Source organism: Sylvia atricapilla, chromosome 4, assembly GCF_009819655.1.
Source record: "Sylvia atricapilla isolate bSylAtr1 chromosome 4, bSylAtr1.pri, whole genome shotgun sequence".
NCBI lineage: Eukaryota > Metazoa > Chordata > Aves > Passeriformes > Sylviidae > Sylvia > Sylvia atricapilla.
The window spans coordinates 49,698,131-49,719,109 of NC_089143.1; the positions used below are offsets into that span (position 1 = coordinate 49,698,131).

General features: G+C 38.5%; 1 protein-coding gene across 1 annotated transcript in view; it reads left to right on the forward strand.

Annotated features, from left to right (window-relative positions):
* Positions 1 to 20,979, forward strand: part of MANBA (mannosidase beta) — a 52,191-nt gene that overhangs the window by 12,552 nt on the left and 18,660 nt on the right. Inside the window, 9 exon segments of the mRNA XM_066317870.1 lie at positions 1,563 to 1,686; positions 4,109 to 4,284; positions 6,914 to 7,024; positions 12,249 to 12,400; positions 13,503 to 13,620; positions 15,676 to 15,762; positions 16,261 to 16,428; positions 18,396 to 18,614; positions 19,927 to 20,091. Coding sequence (XP_066173967.1) covers positions 1,563 to 1,686; positions 4,109 to 4,284; positions 6,914 to 7,024; positions 12,249 to 12,400; positions 13,503 to 13,620; positions 15,676 to 15,762; positions 16,261 to 16,428; positions 18,396 to 18,614; positions 19,927 to 20,091 — 1,320 coding nt within the window.

Genomic DNA, 20,979 nt, shown 5'->3' on the forward strand with positions numbered 1-20,979 from the left:
ACCTGGAATGATTTTATGCTTCACTGAACTATACCTTTAAATTTGCAAGAAAATACCCTAGTGTTTTTTCCTCAAATGATTTTTTTGACTGTACTTGGAAGCTGCTCCAGAAATTTCCAGAAACATTTTGAGTTCTGAGTATATGGCAACAACAGCAGCTATGTCACATTTAAAAGTAAACAAACACACTTGAGCATTGGTATAAGCTGGCTGCTTCCCATCTGAAAGTAATGGAGAGCTGTTTACACATTTCAGGTGCAATATTAAATGCATTAAACTTACCTGAATCTGAGTAGGAGTTTGTGGCAAAACTCAAACCTGTCACTTCTAATGTACTCCAGTGATACAGGCATATTGTTATTGTGCCTGTTTCTGATAGCAGTCTCTGCAGTATTATTAGTGAAACCTGCCAATCTGTCAGTGATTAATGTGTTTATTTTTTATAAATGGAAAATGACTTTCAGTTGGGCATGTTTTCTAAGAACATGTTATCCCTGGTTTTCTGTTTGAGATAGGTGCAGTGTTTGTTTCCTGGAAGGCTCTTTTGCAGTTTGATAGACAGGGAGGCTGACTGGCAACGCAAGGGATAGGCCAGGCTTGTGCAATGTGGTTTGCCCAAATTAGTATGCCTTGGCTGTAAGTTATTAGTCTCTAAATTTAGAACTGTGTGTCACTGTACAAGACTTTAGGAGATCTATTGTATTTGCTTTGGGGGCTGGGGCTGTGTGAAACTTGGAGGGCAGCTGAATAGATGTTGTCAAGGGATTTGTTAAGTAGAGGTCTGACCAGGTTTGAAAACAGCTAAATGGAAATTAGTGTATGTACTTCCCTGCCTGACCAGCATTTTATAATTCTGACAGTTATTCTGATGTTAGTACCAGAACTAAGCTACTTCTCAACCATGTTTTTGTTCCCTTTGTTTTTGTGTAAGAGAACCATAAAAAGGGGAGAAACAGTGAACATGACTGAACTACACAAATACACATATCCATCTCTTTCCGTCTATTGGTCTATTTCCTTCTATTGCTCTTTCCTTTAGCAGCTCTGTGCTGCTAAAACTAAAAATAGGAGATAAACTACTTCATATATGATTTTTAATTTGATACTGTTCTTCTAGAATGCTGTGACGTGCCTAACTGTCAGTTTTCTGCTTAATTTGTCTTTTAGGTATGCAATTAAATACTGATGTTACAAACTAAGATAATTCACAGCTGAATTGAGAGTAATCTCCTGGATTGCTTTTTTGATCTTTATTGTTTGGGTTTTTTGGCATTTTTTTAAGTGGTATGCTAAGTGTTGTTTTGTTCTTTAGGTAATACAAAATTTATCTGTACATGCACTTTTAATACAAAATTCAATTTTATATAATACCAGTAGTAGCAGCAAAGTTCTGGTTGAGAAGTAAGAAAAAAATACTAAAGGCTTTTCTGGATTTATGGAAAAAGGAAAAAATTTTTGAGTACATTTCAATATTTTATTCACAGGTAGGAAATGTATTTTATTTCTGGCACAACATCAATGTCTGTGTGAAAACCAGGCAGTTGTAACATTCTGTTTTCCAGGAGCAGTGTTCATTTAGTTGGGATTGGGGACCTTCTTTTCCCACTCAAGGAATCTGGAAAGATGTTAGGATTGAGGCCTATAACCATTATCACCTGATTTACTTTTCTATTACTCCTTTCTTTGGTAAGTCTCTTGTCTGTTCCTTTTATTGGTTTCACCTTTAGAATACAAACCATTTTATTGTTAAGGCAAATTAACTGTCAGTTTAGGAAATGTTCTATTGGTTTTTTATGACTTTTTGTGTAGTTCTTTCTACAGTACACCTTTATTAGTAATTGAAACAATACTTCAGTACAAACAATAACTGTTAAAAGTGTTAGAATTCAGAATCTTATTTTTGCTTAAAGTCCCCGAATAACTGCAGAAATAAAGGTAATATAATTGAGATTAGCACCTCTTCTCCAGTTTTTAAAATTTTCCTTTCTATTGGCATGTGTTTTGACCAGGACTCCCTGTAATATGTCTCACTTTTGTCTCACTTTCACTTGAAACAAAGGCAAAGCTGCTATGGGAATTTGGTTTTGTGTTGGAAGGACAAATGCACAGTGAGCAGAGTTCGAAGAGTGCTGAGTTTTCAGGACACAACATGAAGTCTGAGAGAGAAAAGCAGTCGTGCTATGCAAGGATAATTGTTAAAGCTGCAATTGGAGAGGATAACCTCCTGCATTCTTCCTACCTAACTTACCAAACCGGTTTCCTCTCTTGCGGTGGTCTCTGATTTTCCTCTCCTTTGTCCTGAAGATCATTGCAGCTGTGCAAAAGTAGTTAATTTTCCCTTGAAACTTTCTGCAAATGGTCATATGCCTCCTTGTAGACCACCCACAAACTTTTTTTCACTGCCTGTTGAGCAGAGTCTTCAGTGAAGGAAAGGCCAGCACGTGGGTCTTCTGCACTGGGGTGAATTTTGGCCCTTGGGAATTTATTGGTTGTGTATGAATAAAAGAGGAAGACATCACTCCATGTCTGCCTTTAAAGTGTCCTGAAATAGCTGCAGGTGTTAGCTAGAATTAACGTGACTGGAATTTCCATGGAAAGCCCCAGCATGGACTGTGTACTTTCTAAAATTTAGTTACTGTAAAAATCTTTTCTGGTCCCTCCCACATTCCCACAACTCCACCTTCTAGTAGGTAAAGTCTTGCTCTCTGGATAAGTGGAGAGAGCAAACCTCTTTCATTCAGCAGAGTGTGGCTTGGAACCAGAGCAAGAGCTTATTAGTATTCAAACATAATCATGTTTGATAGAGTAAATGAACAACCTGAATTTAAGCTGCAAATGTAGTTTTATTGTTCATCAGATTTGCTGTCGTAGCCTTTTGACCACTGAGTCTGTAAAAGATAAATTTTCTTGGTTTCTCTGCCTAGATCCCACAGTTCATGCAGTTAAGAATGGGTTGGAATTTTTGTATGCTTTTGTAAGGGAGTAAAAATGCACTGTAATGTCTGATCCTTGTAGGGTGGGTACATTTTAACCTTTTCCACATTTCAGAAAATTGGTCCTTGCTGGGTAATGCTGAGTGCAATATAAACTTGGGAACTCAATCATTGCTCTTCATTTTATGAAAGACAGTAAAAATCACATCAGGGCTGAATGCAATTCTTTGTTTTTTGGAGTGAGCTCTCTTTCTCTTGTGAAGGAAGGATAACTACACTGTATAAATGAAAAGAGCAAGTAAGTTATTAGTAGTTTGGGTATACAAAATGTGTCTTAGTTCTAGTTCTCCTTGTTTTCTGTTTTGTTTGCTTTTGCTTATATGTTAATCTGTAATATTTGAAGTATAGGATTAGCCAGGCTATGTTAGTAGCTGGGCAGTTCAATTACTGAAGTTAGTGGGAAATTTACACATAGATCTTGAGTACCCTTGACCCTGGCTCTCCTTATTCAGTAAGCTGTGTAAAAGAGAGCATGCTCTGTGGTAACTTCAGAGAGATCTCAGGGAAGTCATTAACTTGTTTCTTTCACGACACATGGGTGGAAGAAGGGACATAAAGATATAGCCCATCAAGTCTAGACACAGTGGGCCCAATTCATCCCCAGTGTAGCTCCATTCATTTTGTCCAGTGAGTCTGGGATGAATTCAGCTCATTTTCTGTTAATGCTGGTTTTGTTTCATTGACAAAAGTGATTGTACTGGCTTGTGATTACAATCTTTCCCAAAGAGTACCATGTTCATATGAGTGCTGACTAAAAGCAAATACAATGTCTATGGGAGTTGGTGGGAAAAAATTCCTTCCTAATGAAATGACTGGTGTCAAGGTCTCTGACTTTTGTACAGAAATTTAAAAAAAAAACAACATAGATGGCTTTTGAATTAAAAAAAAGAGTTAAGAAACATAAATGATATTGCATTTCTTCTCTTCCAGTTGGACTCAGATGTCAAACGCATTTAATAAGCAGATTAACCATGTAGACTGGTTCAGGCACAGCCTGAAAATTGTTAAATTTATCTTAGGTGTTTGAATTTTTTTCTTTAATGAAAGATCATGTTAACTAACAGGTATATAAACATAACTCTCAAATTCCCATTTTTTTCTCCCCCTTCACTTAGTAAAGAGTGCTCAGCAGTGGTATCTTGAAGTCGAGTCTATTTTTGATGTAGTCAGCTCCAGGCCAATTGCAGGCCTTGCGACTGTGAGCATTCCAAAGTTACAAACACAGCAAATGTTCAGTGTGAAGCTTCAACCTGGAGAAGGCAGCATTGTGCTGCATGTAAACATCAACAAGGTAAGGAAGTGCATGTGGAAAGCTAGTTTGCAAAATGTTTCCCCTGGTTTCCAGTGTGACTTTCTGTCTCCATTTCAGAGAAGTTTGGCTAGTTTTAGGCTCCCCTTCCATTCCTTAGTGTGTTCCCGACTTTTAACAAGAGTTCTGTATGCCTTACAGGGTAGGAGAACAGTTCTTTTCCTTTCTAAAATCTGATGTCTGTGGTGCTGTGTAGCTCACTACCAAAAAGGTGACGAAGCCTTAGAAAAAGATCACGTAATCGCTGGCCACTGTTAAATGACCTTTTTTGAGTTACTTAGGTAAATAACCTTTGGATACCCTGTTTCACTTCACTTCACTGGCAGCAGGTATCTCACATGCTGCTGTTTACTGGACTGATTGGGACCAGAATATACTGCAACACATATGATTCTCTCATGAGAGAGAGAAAACATTTCTCAAACGTGTCAGTAGATACTCTTTCAGGTAAATAAAAGCAAAAGAAAATTTTGTGGAGTAATATGCCTTACATTCACTTGTAGTCCTTTGGGTAGGCAAATCTCAGGAGGAATTTTTGAGGGGTAGAAGGTGCTCTAATGAGGAGCAAACTCAATTAAAAGTCAGGCTCCAGCCAGCGGACAGAGTAGGAGTCCCAGCAGGTGTAGCAGGAGCCACACCTGATGGAGTTCTCCACAGGAGCTTCACTGCCTCAGGACACACATTTGTGGGTGGGTGATGTGCTGTGAGCAGAAATTTGGAGCTTCTGACAATACTGGCAGTTAATAGCATTAGAACGTCTACCCTCAAGCTCTTCTATATTTTACTGGCTCTGCTGATTTTCTGCATTGCTGTGTAACACAGCGTCTGTTTTCCCAGTTTGACTGCATTGTCTGTGTGTGTTCTTGAGTTCTCTTGTCTTGAGTTGTTTGCATGGTGAGAAAGCAAGCAGGGTGTTTATGTTCCAGTATGCATACTCTGTGCCTTGTGTACTTACGTGCTTTTGTTTTATTTTGACACAGAAGCCTGGAAACATACAGGTTTTGTTACTGTTGTCAACTGACATGCAAGTTACATGAGCAGTTATCAATACCCCGTTTCATTTAAAACAACCATTAGTCTCTGCTTAGCCTTTTAATGGATTACATTAAACAGGCACTGCAAAGTGAAACTTCCAAAATTGTTTTTGCTTATTTAGTTGTTCCACCCCCACCACCCCCAAGCTTCAGAAGAGATTTGTTAGTATAGTGCAACTGCAAGTCTGGAAGGAAGCACTTCCTTCAGAGCAGAGGCAGCAGTGTTTCATTATTCTTTGTGCACAAAAGGCTTTGCTGCATGAATTCACATCAGCTGATTTTATGAGAAGCACTGAAATGCATTCTCATGTATTGATGAGGCTAATGTAGCCCTTACTCTGTACACAGACTTGTGTGGTGCATGTGAGATACTGAGACCTCACCAGAAATTTATTTCTAGTTAAGACCTTGTTGCAGATTACATTGTGAGTCAGTGGGTGTTCGAGTGGTGCATATCGCCGAGATGTGTATCAGCCTTCCTGCAGTTGCCACACAAAGTGTTGTGCTGCCAACATGACAGCATTTTGCTTATCAGCTAGTGGTGAGCAGAGGGGTGACATCATTAGTGGCCAATGAGACATCCAGTCGTTGCAGGCAGCTGTGAACACTCCCTTGTTGTTGAGGCACATGCTGAGTCTGCTTCCGTTTGCATCCATTAGAAGCAGCACAGAGATCAGTACTTCCTCACAAGCAGTTATAATTCTGTATTGGAGAAGCTGAAAGATATATTCGTGATATATTGATGGTTGTGTCCAAGTATAGCTACAGCAAAACATATTGTTGTGCTGCTTTCTGGCCTCAATTTGTTTGAAAAGATTGAGGCACTCCTTGCACATCTATATTCAGTGCTGATCCCTCCATTGTTTGGTTGCATGCATTGTTGTTTTCTTTCCACAATTTTTGTGTGATGAACTCAAATGGCAAATGCTGGCAACAGGAATGAGTGGCAGAAGTAGGCTGCTAGAGTGAAGATAAATATTCTGTCATCTTGGAGGTTGTATTTCATGTTTGTAAAAATTATGGAGCACTAAGGATACGATTAGGAAGCATAGAGAGACAAAGCAAAAAAAACACCAAATAAATGAAAGAATTTTACTTAAAAGCTTGACATAAGTGAAGCAGTCAGTGTGGTCACATATTATCAGAGTCACAATTGAAAAGTGTTACTGCTGTATAGTGGATATTGCATGGGATAGATAAAAGGATCAGTGAGAGGAGGTGTATGATACAGAGCTCAGTGTAAAGCGGCTGCTCCTGACATGGATATTTTGGGTTTGAAGGAATCGTGTGTCAGTGTACCTCTGCTGAGGAGCAGCAGCTAGATGTGTGCATGCATGTCCAGAAGTGCTCATGGCCTATTGTGGACACAAAATGAAGTGTTAGCCTGGACTTCAGCAGAAGTCACACTTCTCTCTTTAAATCATTTTTATCTCAGAGCTGCAGCTGGAGAGAGCATTAGCATATCTCAGCTGAAGCAGAGAACCTCATTAGGCTTGGGGTAATTCACTCCAAGCTTTCTGAGCCCCAGGTATATTTGTTCTACATGTTCCTCAGACTTTCTTCCTTGTGTGTTCAAGAGTGCTGTGGTGGAGCCTTGGTGGCCAAATGGACACGGAAGGCAAACCGGATACAACATGACAACAACTTTTATGATGGAGGCAGGATGCCAGATTGATAAGTTTTCAAAGGTGAGCCCTAAAGTTTAATTCCATCTGCCATTGCACTTCTTAGTGTTAGGACATCTGCTCTGCATAGCAGGTGTCTAGAGCCCTTAAATGTTTTGTGGAGTTGCAATATGCATGTGAAAATATATTTCAGCTGGTAGAGGGGTCCGCCGCTTGGGACCCAGAAAGCCACAACCACCCCCAAAAGATGTCTCGCTAAAAACAGCTTCTTGGGGGGGTCAGGGCACTCCTCACCCCCACAAAAATGCTAATGAGGAATCAGTTTTTTTAATGTCACAGTGTATGGCTACCTGTTTTCTGGTAGTCTTAGCTTGTATGGATGCCTTTACTTACATTGTGGTTGCAAGATGGCTTACAGTTAACCAGAAACCTCAGAAGAGAAAAGATATTTACTTCTTAAGTTTTCTGACTTATGAAAAGAAAACAGCATTTCTCAACTTAATATACCATGCTCTTGGTTTTGTATCATGCACTGAAACCCGCTTTTAGATTTCTCTAAGCTTATGCAAAGGTTTATTAGTGAGATTTTTCTTGCTAATTCAGTTTGTAAAAATTTATGGGATAGACACATTCCTAAAAACCTAACATACATTTATTTATTAAAATGTGGTAGATATGCTTCAAGCTTAAGAAAAGGTAAGGTCTTAAATGCAACCATAAAAGTAATATTTGGGGATTTTTGCATAATACACTGGATGTTTAATTATCTGTTTGGTTTTACTAAGAAGCGTAGAAGAAGTAATTTCCAATTGTACATTAAAAAGAAAAATTATAGAGATCAGACTGGCCTATTTATGCCATGAACATGAGGAAACAACCACATAAATGCATTTATTAGATATTTCTGGTGTGCATTGCTTTACTAAAAACTAATCTGGTCACCAGGCATCTAAACTGCTATTTGCTGTAACATCTGTTCATGTGAAAAAAAAACTTAGGAAAAACTAGTAGCTGTAGTTGTAGTCTTTACAGGACTACCCCCTAGTTTGATTATGAAGTCGTAATAATACTACTTCTTTGCTGTTATTAGTATTCAAATTTTAAAACAATAAAAAACCCACACCAAGTAAACACAGCATATCATGCTTGGAAAAACTGGTTGTAGGAAATACGACAATAAAGCCTCTAGAAAGGAAAATTCTGTTATTACTGTGTGAAAACTGCACAATGATAGGAAAGCTAATAATTTCCATTTGGGTGCTTGTGTCAGAATATTTCACAGAGCTCTGTGGCGTATGATCATTGGGACTTCATGGTCTGCAGTAGAAGCCTCTTATTTTTTTCTCCTGAAGGGGAAAGGGAGGGAAAAGAGCAAATGTACCACATAGTGGGCATTGTCAATTAACCAGCATATGAAGCCTTCTCAGCTTACAGTGTGAAGTCAGGTCATCTTTCCCGTGTTTTGTGACTCTCTGTCTTAGATTCCAACAGACATACATGCACACACACACCATCAGCCCCCACTCAGAGCTATATGAGTGGAAAAAGGCTCTGTATGCAATTTTTTCATGTTGTAGCATAATCTTCTCTCATGTCAGCAGGGCTGAACAGCAACATTCATATAGCTTAATAAGAACTAAGAGTAGTTCAGGAGATGCAATCAGGGATTAACATTCCTGAAAGTTGTTTTGTTGTCAGTTGGCCATGTTGTACTGACCGTATTCAGGAGGAATAAATTTCCTACTTCCACCCTTTTTTCTCTGCCCTCAGAAGAAAAACGTGGTGAGGCATTTCACAAGTGGCTTATGTCCATATGAGTATCTATTTTAACTTTGGACAGGAGAAAACTGAAGCATGAGAACTGTACATGTGAGAAAGCACAGCTTGATCTTATGTCAGGTTTGGCTACTCCTAGCTTGAATTAGTTTCTGGATTCTGACATGCTAGAGTAGTCTTGAAAACATTGACTAATGCTTTGGGAATATTTCTGGGTGGCCTTCCAGTATGTACTTGCAGGAGCTCTATAGAGCTGTAGCCAGCAGTGCTGGGAATCTTTTTGCCTCAGATAAGTACTTACTCATTCCTGTTCAGAGTAGAAGAAAACCAAAGCAGAATAAAAGCCAACATCCAGGATGGGATGTGGTGTGGTTTTAGTTTGGTTTTCCATTTGAATATTTTGTTCTAGAGCTTGTTTCTCAGGATAATGTGAAACAAAGTCATATCTCGCAGTGACCCTGGTTTTCTTGATGGAGGGTCCAGTTTGCTCTTGATAAGTTGTTTCTTTCTTGCTGTCCCCACATCAAGGAATGTATTACCTCTTTCATTGCCCCGTGAATCATTTGTTTGCTTTTCAGTTCTATTTTCCCATCTTTCTGTATGCTCATTTTTCTAGCACTGTACTCAGAGATTTTGTTTTCTAAGGCTATTTTTGTACTTTCAAGATCTTGGCCTCTAGCTGTCTTTCCTTCCATGCCTTTACACATTCGTTTCCCCTAAGGCATTTTAGCATGACATCCAGAAGTCTTTCTTTCTGGCTTTGTAGTTTTCACACCACTTTCATGCTGTGTGCTAATTTGTTAGGTCGCTGGGTTGTTCAGTGATCTTATTTCAGCTCTAGGCATCTTCATCCTTATTACTTTTCCTACTGCTAAATATGGGAATGCCAAATGTGATCCAGAGGTCACTTTACTGTGTACAAAGCCTTTGTATGTGCCTTAAAAAGACAGATTATCTGTTTCATAATTATGCCCAGAACCAGATGATTGGTCTGTGGTGGCTAGAGAGCCTCTTTTGCCTGCCCCAAGACAAGACTGAGAGAAATGTTCAGCCCTCAGGCTGCAAGCTCTATCAGACAGGTTTCAAAGTGGCTAAGGTCTTGGTAGCCAGAAGGGCACGTAGCCAAGCATGCCAGATGCCGTTCTGCATTGCTCTTCCTTTACCCCCCAAGACAGAAGGAAGCTATAGTAGGAACCAGGAAGGTGTGCTGTTACCAGCTGGCCCCGGGGGAACAACGGGGTTGTGCTGGGGGAACAAGGGAGTTGCACTGAATCTTGAAGGCCTGAGAATGTGAGCTGAGGTTCAGGGGCTTTTACTCTTGTTTCTGCTATCTGGGTGGTCCTGGCTGAGTCTTTCAGCCTCTCAGATTGCCTTGGGTTTGGCCAGTTGCATGAGTTCAACTTGAGCATGAATAAAGCAGTATCACATAACTTCTGTTAGTAATATAAATACTGTATTACAAATGCACTCTGAGACAGTCTCAACCTGCCTGATGACATCCCAAATACTTTGGCAGCTCCAACTGCATGTCCCATTCTACTTTGTGCCATAAAAAAGGAGCCACAATGGAGACTGAGGAGTTTTTCTCCAGGTAATTGAATTTATTTGTAGGAAGGTCAGAACTTTTTTACCAGTGCAGTACTCATACTGTAGTTTTCCTTATGTAGCCTTCAGGAGTTAGAGTAACTGTGAAAGTTGTGTGAAACATTGGTTGTTATTTAAATTCAACTTCTCATGTTAAACTAAGTCTGCAAAATTCTAGGAATGGTCACTGCCAAGATGCAGAGCTGTTTAGGTTGAGCACAGTGATCTGCGACCTCCACTAAAGCATCTGGTTTCTGACGTGCATTTTCTCTATCCAGGTATTTGGTTAATAATTGCCCAGTTAATTTAAAAGCACCAAAGAGGAAGCAAAAAGTGGTGATCTTCTTTTTCATTCCTACCGCTAGAAATAGTCTTGTGTCTATATGTGTGATTTTTTTTAAGCTGAATGTTCAGAAAATTCAGTTCCATAGTGGGATTAATCATTTCCCTTTCGAAATACAGCTGTTCTGGTGTGTGAAATAAAGAATTGCATTTTGTTTTAAAGACAGGTGTATCAATCGCACTGAACTAGGTTAATTTTAGCCTGATTTACTGACAGATACTTGCCTCAGCTGAAGCTTGTGGCAGAGAGAGAACAGGCTGTACTCTACAAGCTGACCTTTTGAAAAGGTAAAACAAATAGTCATCTGAGAGAGGAGTGGTTGCTATCTTAGGAGTAGTTTAGAAAAAATTAGGTTCCTGCTCTCCTGACCCAAACTTGTTTTGGCTAAAATTTACTATTAGCTTTCCTTCTCTTCATTTAATTTTCCAGTTTTCTCCCTGTGATAGTGAGCAATGGGTACAAGAAGGAAAAAGTGTTTTCTTTCTGATTTAAAGAGGTTCAACTGGAACAAGGATTCAGGAGAAAACATCTAAAGTATCCCTGAAAGAGCTGTTTTCTGGAAGAGTTGGAGGTGTGCAGAAGCTGGTCTGGTAGGTGGGGAAGGCACCTGTACAAATAAAGGGTCAGTGCTGTTGCAGTGCAGTAAGTGCTCTCTCATGGCTTTTTGTGTCAGTACAGTCAGGATGCCCCTCAGAGCTGCATTGTTGCTTGTAATGAAGCCCAGAAAATGTCTGGAACGATTTCCTGAGAGCTTTGATTCCACCTGCAACAGGAAAAAGGAATGTTTTTTTGTTTCAGCATCACAATGCCATATATTAGGCTAAAAGAGCAGCTGTAGAAGTTTGGCCTCTGTTTCTGCTTGAGATGTGCTTTATCTTTAATACTTTACTCGGAGTAAGTGTTTATTTAGCTGAACTGGTCTCTCTGTAACGTTATTGCTGATCATGCTGTTCCAACACATCTGTGGTGGCCAGGGGGCCATTCACTTGTGCACTGGCATTTGTGTTTGCATGGGTATTTTTTCTCTGTAAGTGTTACACCTATTAGAAGGGTATCATTTCAGAGCAGTAAAAGGAGAAGATCTTGCTTGTTCTATGTGAATCTGATGCTAGGCATTCGGGATTCAGGGACAAGACTTAAAACTGAGCTGCTGAAGTCTCCTGGTAGAAGAAATTGCAGATTATATGACGCTTTTGATCTGGTACAACCACTGTATTCCTCTTTCTAGCCTTCAGCTGGAGTTTTGATGGAGTTCTGCAACAACCAAACTTCATCTGTCTCTTCCTTACATACTTGTGTGCACATGTACAGTTTGCTCATGCTTTCTCTTGCTCTCTCTTAATAGAAGAGCAACTTTAAAAAGTGAAAAGGCTTATTGAAAGAATTCTTTCTAGTACTGTTCTGCTGACCTACAGTGTGTTTTATGCAAGTAGGAATTTAGGCATGAGAACATGTCTTTTGACTCCTTAACAAATTCTAAGCTGTTATTGTTCATTTCAATCCCTTTTGTAATTTTTTTTTATTATTTATGTAGTTTTAATTCCTTTTTTGTCAGCTTTAAATCTAAGTTTCATGTCTTCACAGGTTTATTTTCGGACAGTAGAACTTGTTCAGGAGCCTATTCCTGGCTCACCAGGTCTGAGTTTCTACTTCAGAATCAATGGCCTACCCATTTTTATTAAGGGCTCAAACTGGATTCCAGCAGATTCTTTCCAGGACAGAGTGACCTATGACACGTAAGTCACGTTTGATGCTCTCTAAGAATAAAGGATCATGTTGTTCTCCTCCCGATTCTCTCTACACCATTTATCAAAGGTTGGCTTTAGCGGATAAAACTTTCAAGGTAGAGCATGAATTTTTGTGGATTGGAGGCTTCAGAATTAGGGCTTAATTAACATGGACAGATTTGAGTGATGTTCAAGGCATGTAGGTGCAATTACTGATGGGAAGGTGATTGTTTGCAGTTCGTAGTTACCGGCCTTTTGGGTATTTTTGGGGACAGTCCTCAGGCTGATCTTATTATCTGGACACATCCTTTGGTAGTCTGAGGATGTGCACTTCATCCATCTCCTAACCCATGTCATGCAGGGTTACACAGGTACCTAGTAGCCTCACCCCTTTTCCTGATCTCATCTCGGCTCCTTAGATCTCAATGCACAGCACCCCAGAGATGCACGTGGGAAGGGGCTGTACTGACTTGGACTAAGCTTTGCTCTGAGTTATTGAGGAACCAGGACAACAGGGCATGCTGCAGTGTGCATTTACATGCAATTTAGAGGCTGCCAGTATTACTTAAGGAAAAATGACTGGAGTCTAAAGCCCTTAAAATTATATTCCCAGTCTCAGTCTTTCTGACCCTCTTGCTCCCCCATTCTCGCTATGCATTATGGAACTCAGGAAGCGAATGTACATTCCTGATTGTGTTTAAAGAGAATTTGAATTCAAGTAATTGACATACAAAGCAAGTTATATTAGAGGAGAAAAGACCAACATGATTAATAAAACACAGTATTTCTAAATCTTGTCCTGCCAATACTTCTGTAAAAGCACTTACACCTGTGTCACTCTATTTCAAATCTGTTAACAGGAGCAGGCAACTTTTTCTGCACAAAAAATTGCTTTTTGAGAGCGCTGTCTGGTCATGCAGGTTTAGAAACCAGAGTATTTTGATACTTTCTGTTAGAGTTATATGAGTTAGATTGCCTGCTAATGATTTAGATTTGGGTTTGCTTTTTTTTTTTGTAGGGGCATTGGTTTCTTTGTTTTTTTGTATAACCTAGAAACTCTTCAGTAAAACAACTTCACAAAACTTGTATATCTCCTTTTTGTATTTGACAGACTAAGGCTACTCTTGAAGTCTGCAGCAGATGCTAACATGAATGCCCTTCGGGTTTGGGGAGGAGGAGTATATGAACAAGATGAATTTTACGATATTTGTGATGAAATAGGAATAATGGTAAAACATTAAACACAGAGTACTTACTTAAAAACTGACAAGGACTTGTGAAAAATCCACTTTAAATGAAAAAGAAGATAATTAATACATGAGTTCTAGCCTTCTTTCCAAAGAACATTGTAGAGTATCAACATGAGAGGTCAGATTAACCTGATGTTTGGGTTCTTTAATTTCTTGTTAATTTGAATGATTTCTGATTACAGAGGCCGTCTGTTGAATCTGTAAGTGATATTTTGGAGACTTTATAGTAGAGGATCATCATTAGGTAGAAGGTAGCCATGCTTTTCTCAGTTGTGGAAATGGATTTTATTTATTTTAAAAGTGTTTTCTTCTTTTTAGCAATAGCTGAAAAGGTAGGGGTCGTTTTGGTTCAACTTTTCATTTGGCCCAAAGACAAATATGGAAGGTATTGTCCAAGGGGCCATTTTGAACAAGCTATAATTGAATATAAATGTAGCTGTAAGGTGAACACCTGTTGCAAACACTCATCCTAGATGAGTACCTTTGATTATGTAAGCTTGGAGGCATATATTAATAAGTTTTAATGAAGTAGTGACTGATGAATGAAGGCTAAGTTGCATCTGGTGTTAAATATCCTAAGAAGTGTGTTTGGTCTTACTCTACACCATAAGAAGAAGGGAAACAGAATTAATACCTTGCAGCTTTCAGGTGGGTGTGCTTGCAAAGAAAAAAAAAAAGTTACATCTATTTTAGTCATCTGAATGAGTGTCCTGATTTTCAAGGCTTCTGAGCAGTTACAGTTCTTCAATTTTTGACACTAGGCACCTTAAGTAGGCCACTTAGATCTGTGTCTGTGTCTGTACAGTGCTCAGTGCAAGATTTAGATCCTATTTAACAGCCAAAATAGCAAGTAAATGCAGAAAATAAGACCCTTATTCTGGAGGGGACAGTGAAGGCTTTGGTTTTGTTTCTTCTGATGGTCTTCCAAAGGCTTAAAAGCGCATTGGAGTCAAACTGTGCTTAAGGAAAACCAGTGATAGCTCACTGAGGGAAATAGTGAGAAAAAGTTTCTTTCAATAGAGAGTTTTAACACCAGCAGTCACTAAAGGATTATGAGAGATTCTGCAGCAATAGCTTTGCTTTTTCTGTACAGTGTTAGTTGACTGTAACAATTATTAATGGCTCCATTATCCCCCACTGTCCTATTCTTTATCTTCAGTTTCCGTAGGGAATGTGTGCTGAAAAGAGCCATGGAAAAGCCTATTCTCACTGCAGTGAAAATTCAGTTTGTATAGGAGCTGGTCTCTCTCTCTCTCTCTCTATGTAGCATGGCATTCAGAAAAGTGGGGTCTCTTACAGACTCATTTGGGTTAAGGTGTTCCTTCTAAAGGTCTTTTCATTAACATTTGATTTAGACTGTAAGGAGCTTCAAGGTTATGGCAATTTAAAAAACAAAACAGGTAAACAACAATCTTATCCATCTCATTGGACTTGCTTTCCCCTTTTTGTAATTCTCCTGCAAGGTACCAATAGAGTTTATTGTTCTTGAATTGAATGGCTTGCTATTCTCTAGTAGTATCTACTTGATCTCTCTTTGAAGAGAAAGATCACTATGTTTTTAGAGCATCTAGTTTGTTTCTGCCTCTCTACTGGGTAAGATTTGCTGGTTTTACAATCATTTTGTATGGAGGTGTTTTCTTAACAGGTATAGATTAACATCTGTTAGGTGTGCTCAGTACCACATCAGAAGAATTATTGTCTCATTAAGTAATGGGGATTTGGTGTTACACCTGCAAAATAGTTAATAAATACGAAATTGTTCTGTTCAGCTGCAAATCGCTCCATGTTCATGTTTCTGATTATTCAGTTCTGCTCCTCAAAGTAGGCTGTCAGGATCTGATTCCTAAGGGTAAATATTTTATAACCCTGATATTGAGGATAACCACAGTGGAGTGTGCACATACTTGAGCCCCTTGGTGAATGTGATTTGTTTTCTGTCTGAACAAAGGATTGTGTATCCCAATAGCCATATAGTTTTAAAGTATGTAAAGTAACTTGCTGACAGATATTTTTAATCTTTCCTTTCCCTTGTAGATTTGGCAGGATTTTATGTTTGCATGTGCGCTATATCCAACCGACCAGAATTATTTAGAATCCGTAAGAGCAGAAGTTTCTCATCAGGTATTCTATCCACGTGTCAAAGCTCTATTTCACACTGTCTGTTTTTCATTGACTGATTGTATAAGTTAGCTTCCAAAAATGATTGTTTGGAAGTGTTTGTTTGTGTACCTTTATGTAGCAGACACAAAATGTAACCTTACTAAATCTTGAACTCCTCTGACTGCTTGCAGGAGTAGTCAGTCACGCAGACTGCACAGAATTTATCCTTCACACATGGCTGAGTAGAGGTGGATGGTACATATGTGCGTAAGATGTATGCAGATGTATGTCAGCATGTTAGAAGTTTTCCTTTCTGAAAGTGTATATTGCAAAACTTTGAGCCTGATGGCAAGCTGAGGGAATAGTGAACCGTGTGGCAAAAACTGAGAGTTGTAGGCTTAACATACGTAATATACATGTGGACTTGTAATTCACCTAGTAATATAGTGATTTTTTAAAAAAATCATTATTAAGATAAGAAATTTTGCTTGACTTCTGAAACTGTAAGTTGTATTTCAGGTACGACGTTTAAAATTGCATCCATCAATTATTCTGTGGAGTGGTAACAATGAAAATGAAGCAGCAATTGCAACCAACTGGTTCTCCATACCTTATCCTGACATAGGACTCTATATCAAGGACTATGTGACCCTTTATGTGAAGAACATACGTGAAATAGTTCTTAGTGTAAGTAATCTCTAGAAACTGTAGGAGGATATGGCTTGGCAAAAGGTTTTAATATTTGAGCAAGTTGGGATTTCCTTTTTCTCTTTTAATCCTTTAAAAACATGAGAAAGAGCATGTTGAGAAATTGCCCTTTCCAAGCTCTTCTAAGCAACTCTCTAAATTCAAGAGTTATTCTCAAAGTAAGAAAAAAAAGTTATTTGTCTTGAACATTTTGTGATGTGTAGAGTAAGACGTTAAAGTGTAGTAGATCTTGCTTCTTCTTTCCTTCCTGCTTTTAGTATGTCCACAAGTCCCTTCACATCCAATGGATGAAAATTGACTTGCCCATTAATTAATTAATCTAGATGATCAGATTTCCTTTATCCTGAATTAGTTGAAGAATACTGTGAAAAGCATTTAACAACCCTCAGGTCTTTTAATAGCAGTGGAAGAAATCTATAACAATGTTATTTCTTCAGTATGTGACTGAGTATTTTTTGTTCTAAGCAGGTAAAGCAAAAGTGATGCTAAACATTGAACTCATGCTTTGTAGTCATTGTTAACAAAATATTACATTTTGGAAACAAAATATTGGTATTCTACAGTATATGAAGGCAAAGTAAAATATTTTGATTTAGAATTTCAAATGCGAGTATGCAGTCCACGAACACCTGGAATCCTTGATGAACTCTTAGTATGATTTGGAGCTACCCATTTTCCACAGGTTTTGTAGATTTATTTCCCGTCTTAGAAGACGGGATTCTAGATTTCTGTACTGAGCTGTGTGTAAAGTTTTGCTGTGGTGTTTTTGTGACTAGCTACATGAGTTGGGTGGCCAGTGTGTGTGCAACAAAGTGATGTGTTCTGTCTGGCTTGATCCTTGTGCAGCATTGCCATCCCAGACAGATGCATTTTTATTTTAAATCCATAGAATAACTATTTTGAGTGCAAAAAGGAACCATAGAGGGAGATAACTTCAGATCCTGTGTAATACAAGCCGGCTGAGGAAACCCGTAATACTAGTAGTACTGGACTTGGTAACTTGGAAAGACTTCTACCTTGGAGCTAAAGACTTCAGGGAATCCAGGATTTCCTGTAGTAAATTATTTCAGTTAATTATTAATTACTCACATCAAGAAAAAAAGAAAGAAGAGGATGGGAAAACAGGACTGTTACTTAAAATGAAGCACATGTCAGAGTGCATTGCTGTGTCTGAGCCAATTGCAGTAACTTGTTACTGGTAACTAACTCAGGCCTCTGTCTTACTAGAAGGAGGATGTTAAATGAATTTTACCTGCAAAAGGATTCCTTCAGTACTTTGTAGGCTACTGTTAAAAGATTTAGTATCCTCAGTCTACTGAGGCAATAAAAAAAGGCAGCTCTGAACAATTTGAAATGTAACCCTTCTTGTAGTTTCATCTGTCTTAGCATGCAGAGCCAGCTAAAATGACAATAACCTGTAATGATACCATGCAAAAATTAAAAGTAGAGCACCTTGGATTTGTTAGGACTAAATTTAGGTGGCTGTTTAATAAGAAAGGAGAAAATCATGGCCTTCTTCCTGCAAAAACACTGCAAAAGTAATAATTTTCCATAAAGAAGTCACAGTACTCAAATATTAATGTTCCTTGAGTATATATTTCACAAGGCACACTTTAAATAGCCTTCATTAAGAATTTAGAAGCATATAAAGATAGAAAATCTCTTGATGTGAGGAGAGAATCCCTCAGAACAGCAAAGCAAGCAGAATCATGCCCAGCTGTCCTCCAAGAACATAAGTAAGAAGCTAATTGAGCAAGTAAAGATGATGAATGTTAGGACATAAAAAATGAATGTTTCTTAGGTGGTGACTCAGAAATTTGGAAAAAGCATGGTCTCTCTGCCCCCAACCCCTTCTTTTCAAAAAATGGTGTATATATTCAGATGGTAAAAGCCAATCACTTTGTAAGGGGCATGCATTTTTGGTTTTTTTTTGTTTTAAATGCCAGGAAGATAAGAGTCGTCCTTTTGTTGCATCCAGTCCCACCAATGGCTTGGAGTCAGTTAAAGAAGGCTGGCTCTCCCGGGATCCTTACGACACCCATTATGGTGACACACACTTTTATGACTACAACAGTGACTGCTGGAACTGGACAGTGTATCCTAAAACTCGTTTTGCTTCAGAGTATGGATTTCAATCCTGGCCTTCCTTCAGTACAATTGAAAAGGTAAGGCTGGGCTTCCACACCTTACTGCCCCTTCGCTCTCATTTAGTGAGCGCCATGAGTCTCTTCCCAACAACCTTCTGTGTCCAAACTGTAGTAATGTGTTGTTAGGTGTGGTGTGGCACAGGTGGGATAGAGGTGTGTGATGGTGGGAAGGGAGGGGATGAAACTATACTGTTTCCTTCCTCAGTGTTCAATGTACTTACCTTGGTGTAGCAAGAGGGACTTGGTTTGGATGAACGACTATAATGAAACTGTTATTTCTAGTAGTGCTATTTCTATTACTACTACCTAATACTACTACCTGTTTCTAGGTAGTAATTCTATTTAATGTATAGCTCAGTAATGATTCATTAATTTCTGTTTACTTTTATGATTCTAGGGACATTTATTTGAGAAAGAGAAGAAACATGACAAAAGTTGAATTGTGCTGGATTTTAAAATGTTTTATGTATTTTACCAATTTCTTTCATTTAAATATTTTTTGTTAATGTATTGCATGTAAGAAGATTTGGTTTTGTCTCTGCTAAATTTAGATATTTTATATTCTATCTTATTTGTCAAAGTGGACCAGAGACATATCATGCTGTTTGTCCATTTGTCCAGGGGGAGATGTTGATACTCATGCATGCAACCAAAAGGAGTTTAGAATGTTCCTTTCAGTTTGCTGGGTAAAGCATATTATCTGAAGCATAAGCAAAACATTAATCTATATTAATAACAATAAAAATTATTCAATCCAGCCAAAAAAAAAAAAATAAGATTGTTTAGAGAGAGTAATTACAATGAAAGCTTGGCAGTAATAACATAATGAGTTATGGTGCATTGTTGTCTTTAGTTAAAAAAAAAACAACTGGTTTATGATAATTTCTTATCAGAGGCAGGTTTTGAAAATATATATATACATATTATTAGACTTTATAGCCCTACTTACATAACTTTTATACCTAAATGTGTTTAACTAGATTACGTTCTTCCATATTAATCTAGGGTGTTTCTCATTTAATACGAATGCAAGCAAAATTCTGAGGTCCTTTGTCCAATCCAGACCTTAGGACAAATAAATTAAATGCCACTAAGACAAAAGTTGCTCTTCTGGGTTCAACAGCAATGTGTGTTTTCATTCATTTATACAAGGAGCGTAAGCAAAGGGTGTTACTAATGCAATGTCCTGGCATGACTACAGGTGGCAGTTTTAAGGTTTTGGATGATGTCAGTAGGCCATAATGGCTATCCTTTCCTCAATATCCTGGCTGTCATTAAATGTACATTCTACCTTTTCATTCAGATATCTTACTTTTGTGTTTTTTAAAAGGTTTCCTCCCCTGAGGACTGGTCTTACACAAGCAATTTTTCTCTCCATCGGCAACACCATGAAAGTGGCAATATTCAGATGCTTCAAGAGATTGGGCGTCATTTCAAGCTTCCCCAGAGCCCAGACCCTGTAAAGCACTTCAAAGATATGATTTACCTCACTCAGGTAACAGTGATGTCTTCCATGGAAGTAACTGTCCATGCTTGTTCCATTAAATTCTCTCGGCTGTTAGAGCTGGATCTGGTCCCTTAGGAAGTGTTCCATCATACAGAAAGTTTCCATACTGAAGAACTGGAGGATCCAGTTTAATCTGGAGCTGGCTTGTCTCTCTTTCGTTGTAGAGAGGTTCCAGTTTTCATGATAGAAGGGCTGGAATAGTCAGGGAATTACCCAGAAACTGGCTCAACTGGTAGAAAGTCTGTCAGTATGTGCTGCTTTGGTCCTTCTCCCCATGAGCTGGGCTCATGTATCTGGGGGAAGATGCACAGACGTGCTGGCTTTGCACAGTACAAGATTATTCCCAGTGCTGCATGTTCCTGGGTGGGGATGTTCATGTGGCCCCTCTAGGCTCACTGCTTTGATTCTTGCCACTTGGAGCACACGAGCTTTGGAAGGAAGATTTTTTCCAAAGAATGTAGTTCTCTGTTAATTAGATTTGTAGTAGCTTTTATTTTCTTATGGACTCAAATATTGATATTTTATAGAATATATTTGAGGTTTTCTTTTCAAGATAGATTTCAGGATAGATTTTGCTTTTCATTCACAGTAGTTCTATATCATGCTTGTTTCTTTATTTGTGATTTTTGTGCAACTTTTAAAAGATGCTAAGTAACTTTCTAATGCTATTAGGCAAATTGAAAGTGCTGTTAATTTTTGTTGTGTTTCAAGAATTTCAGAAACACTCTTGATGGAAATAACTGCACACTCAATAAGTTTCTAATGTTGAGAGCTGCTGTCAGCAAGTTTTATATAAAAGCCAAAATAGCTTGAGAATTTTTGGCACTCTTGAAAGAGAACAAGGATAGATGATGCTGTGAAATTGAAACCGGGGTA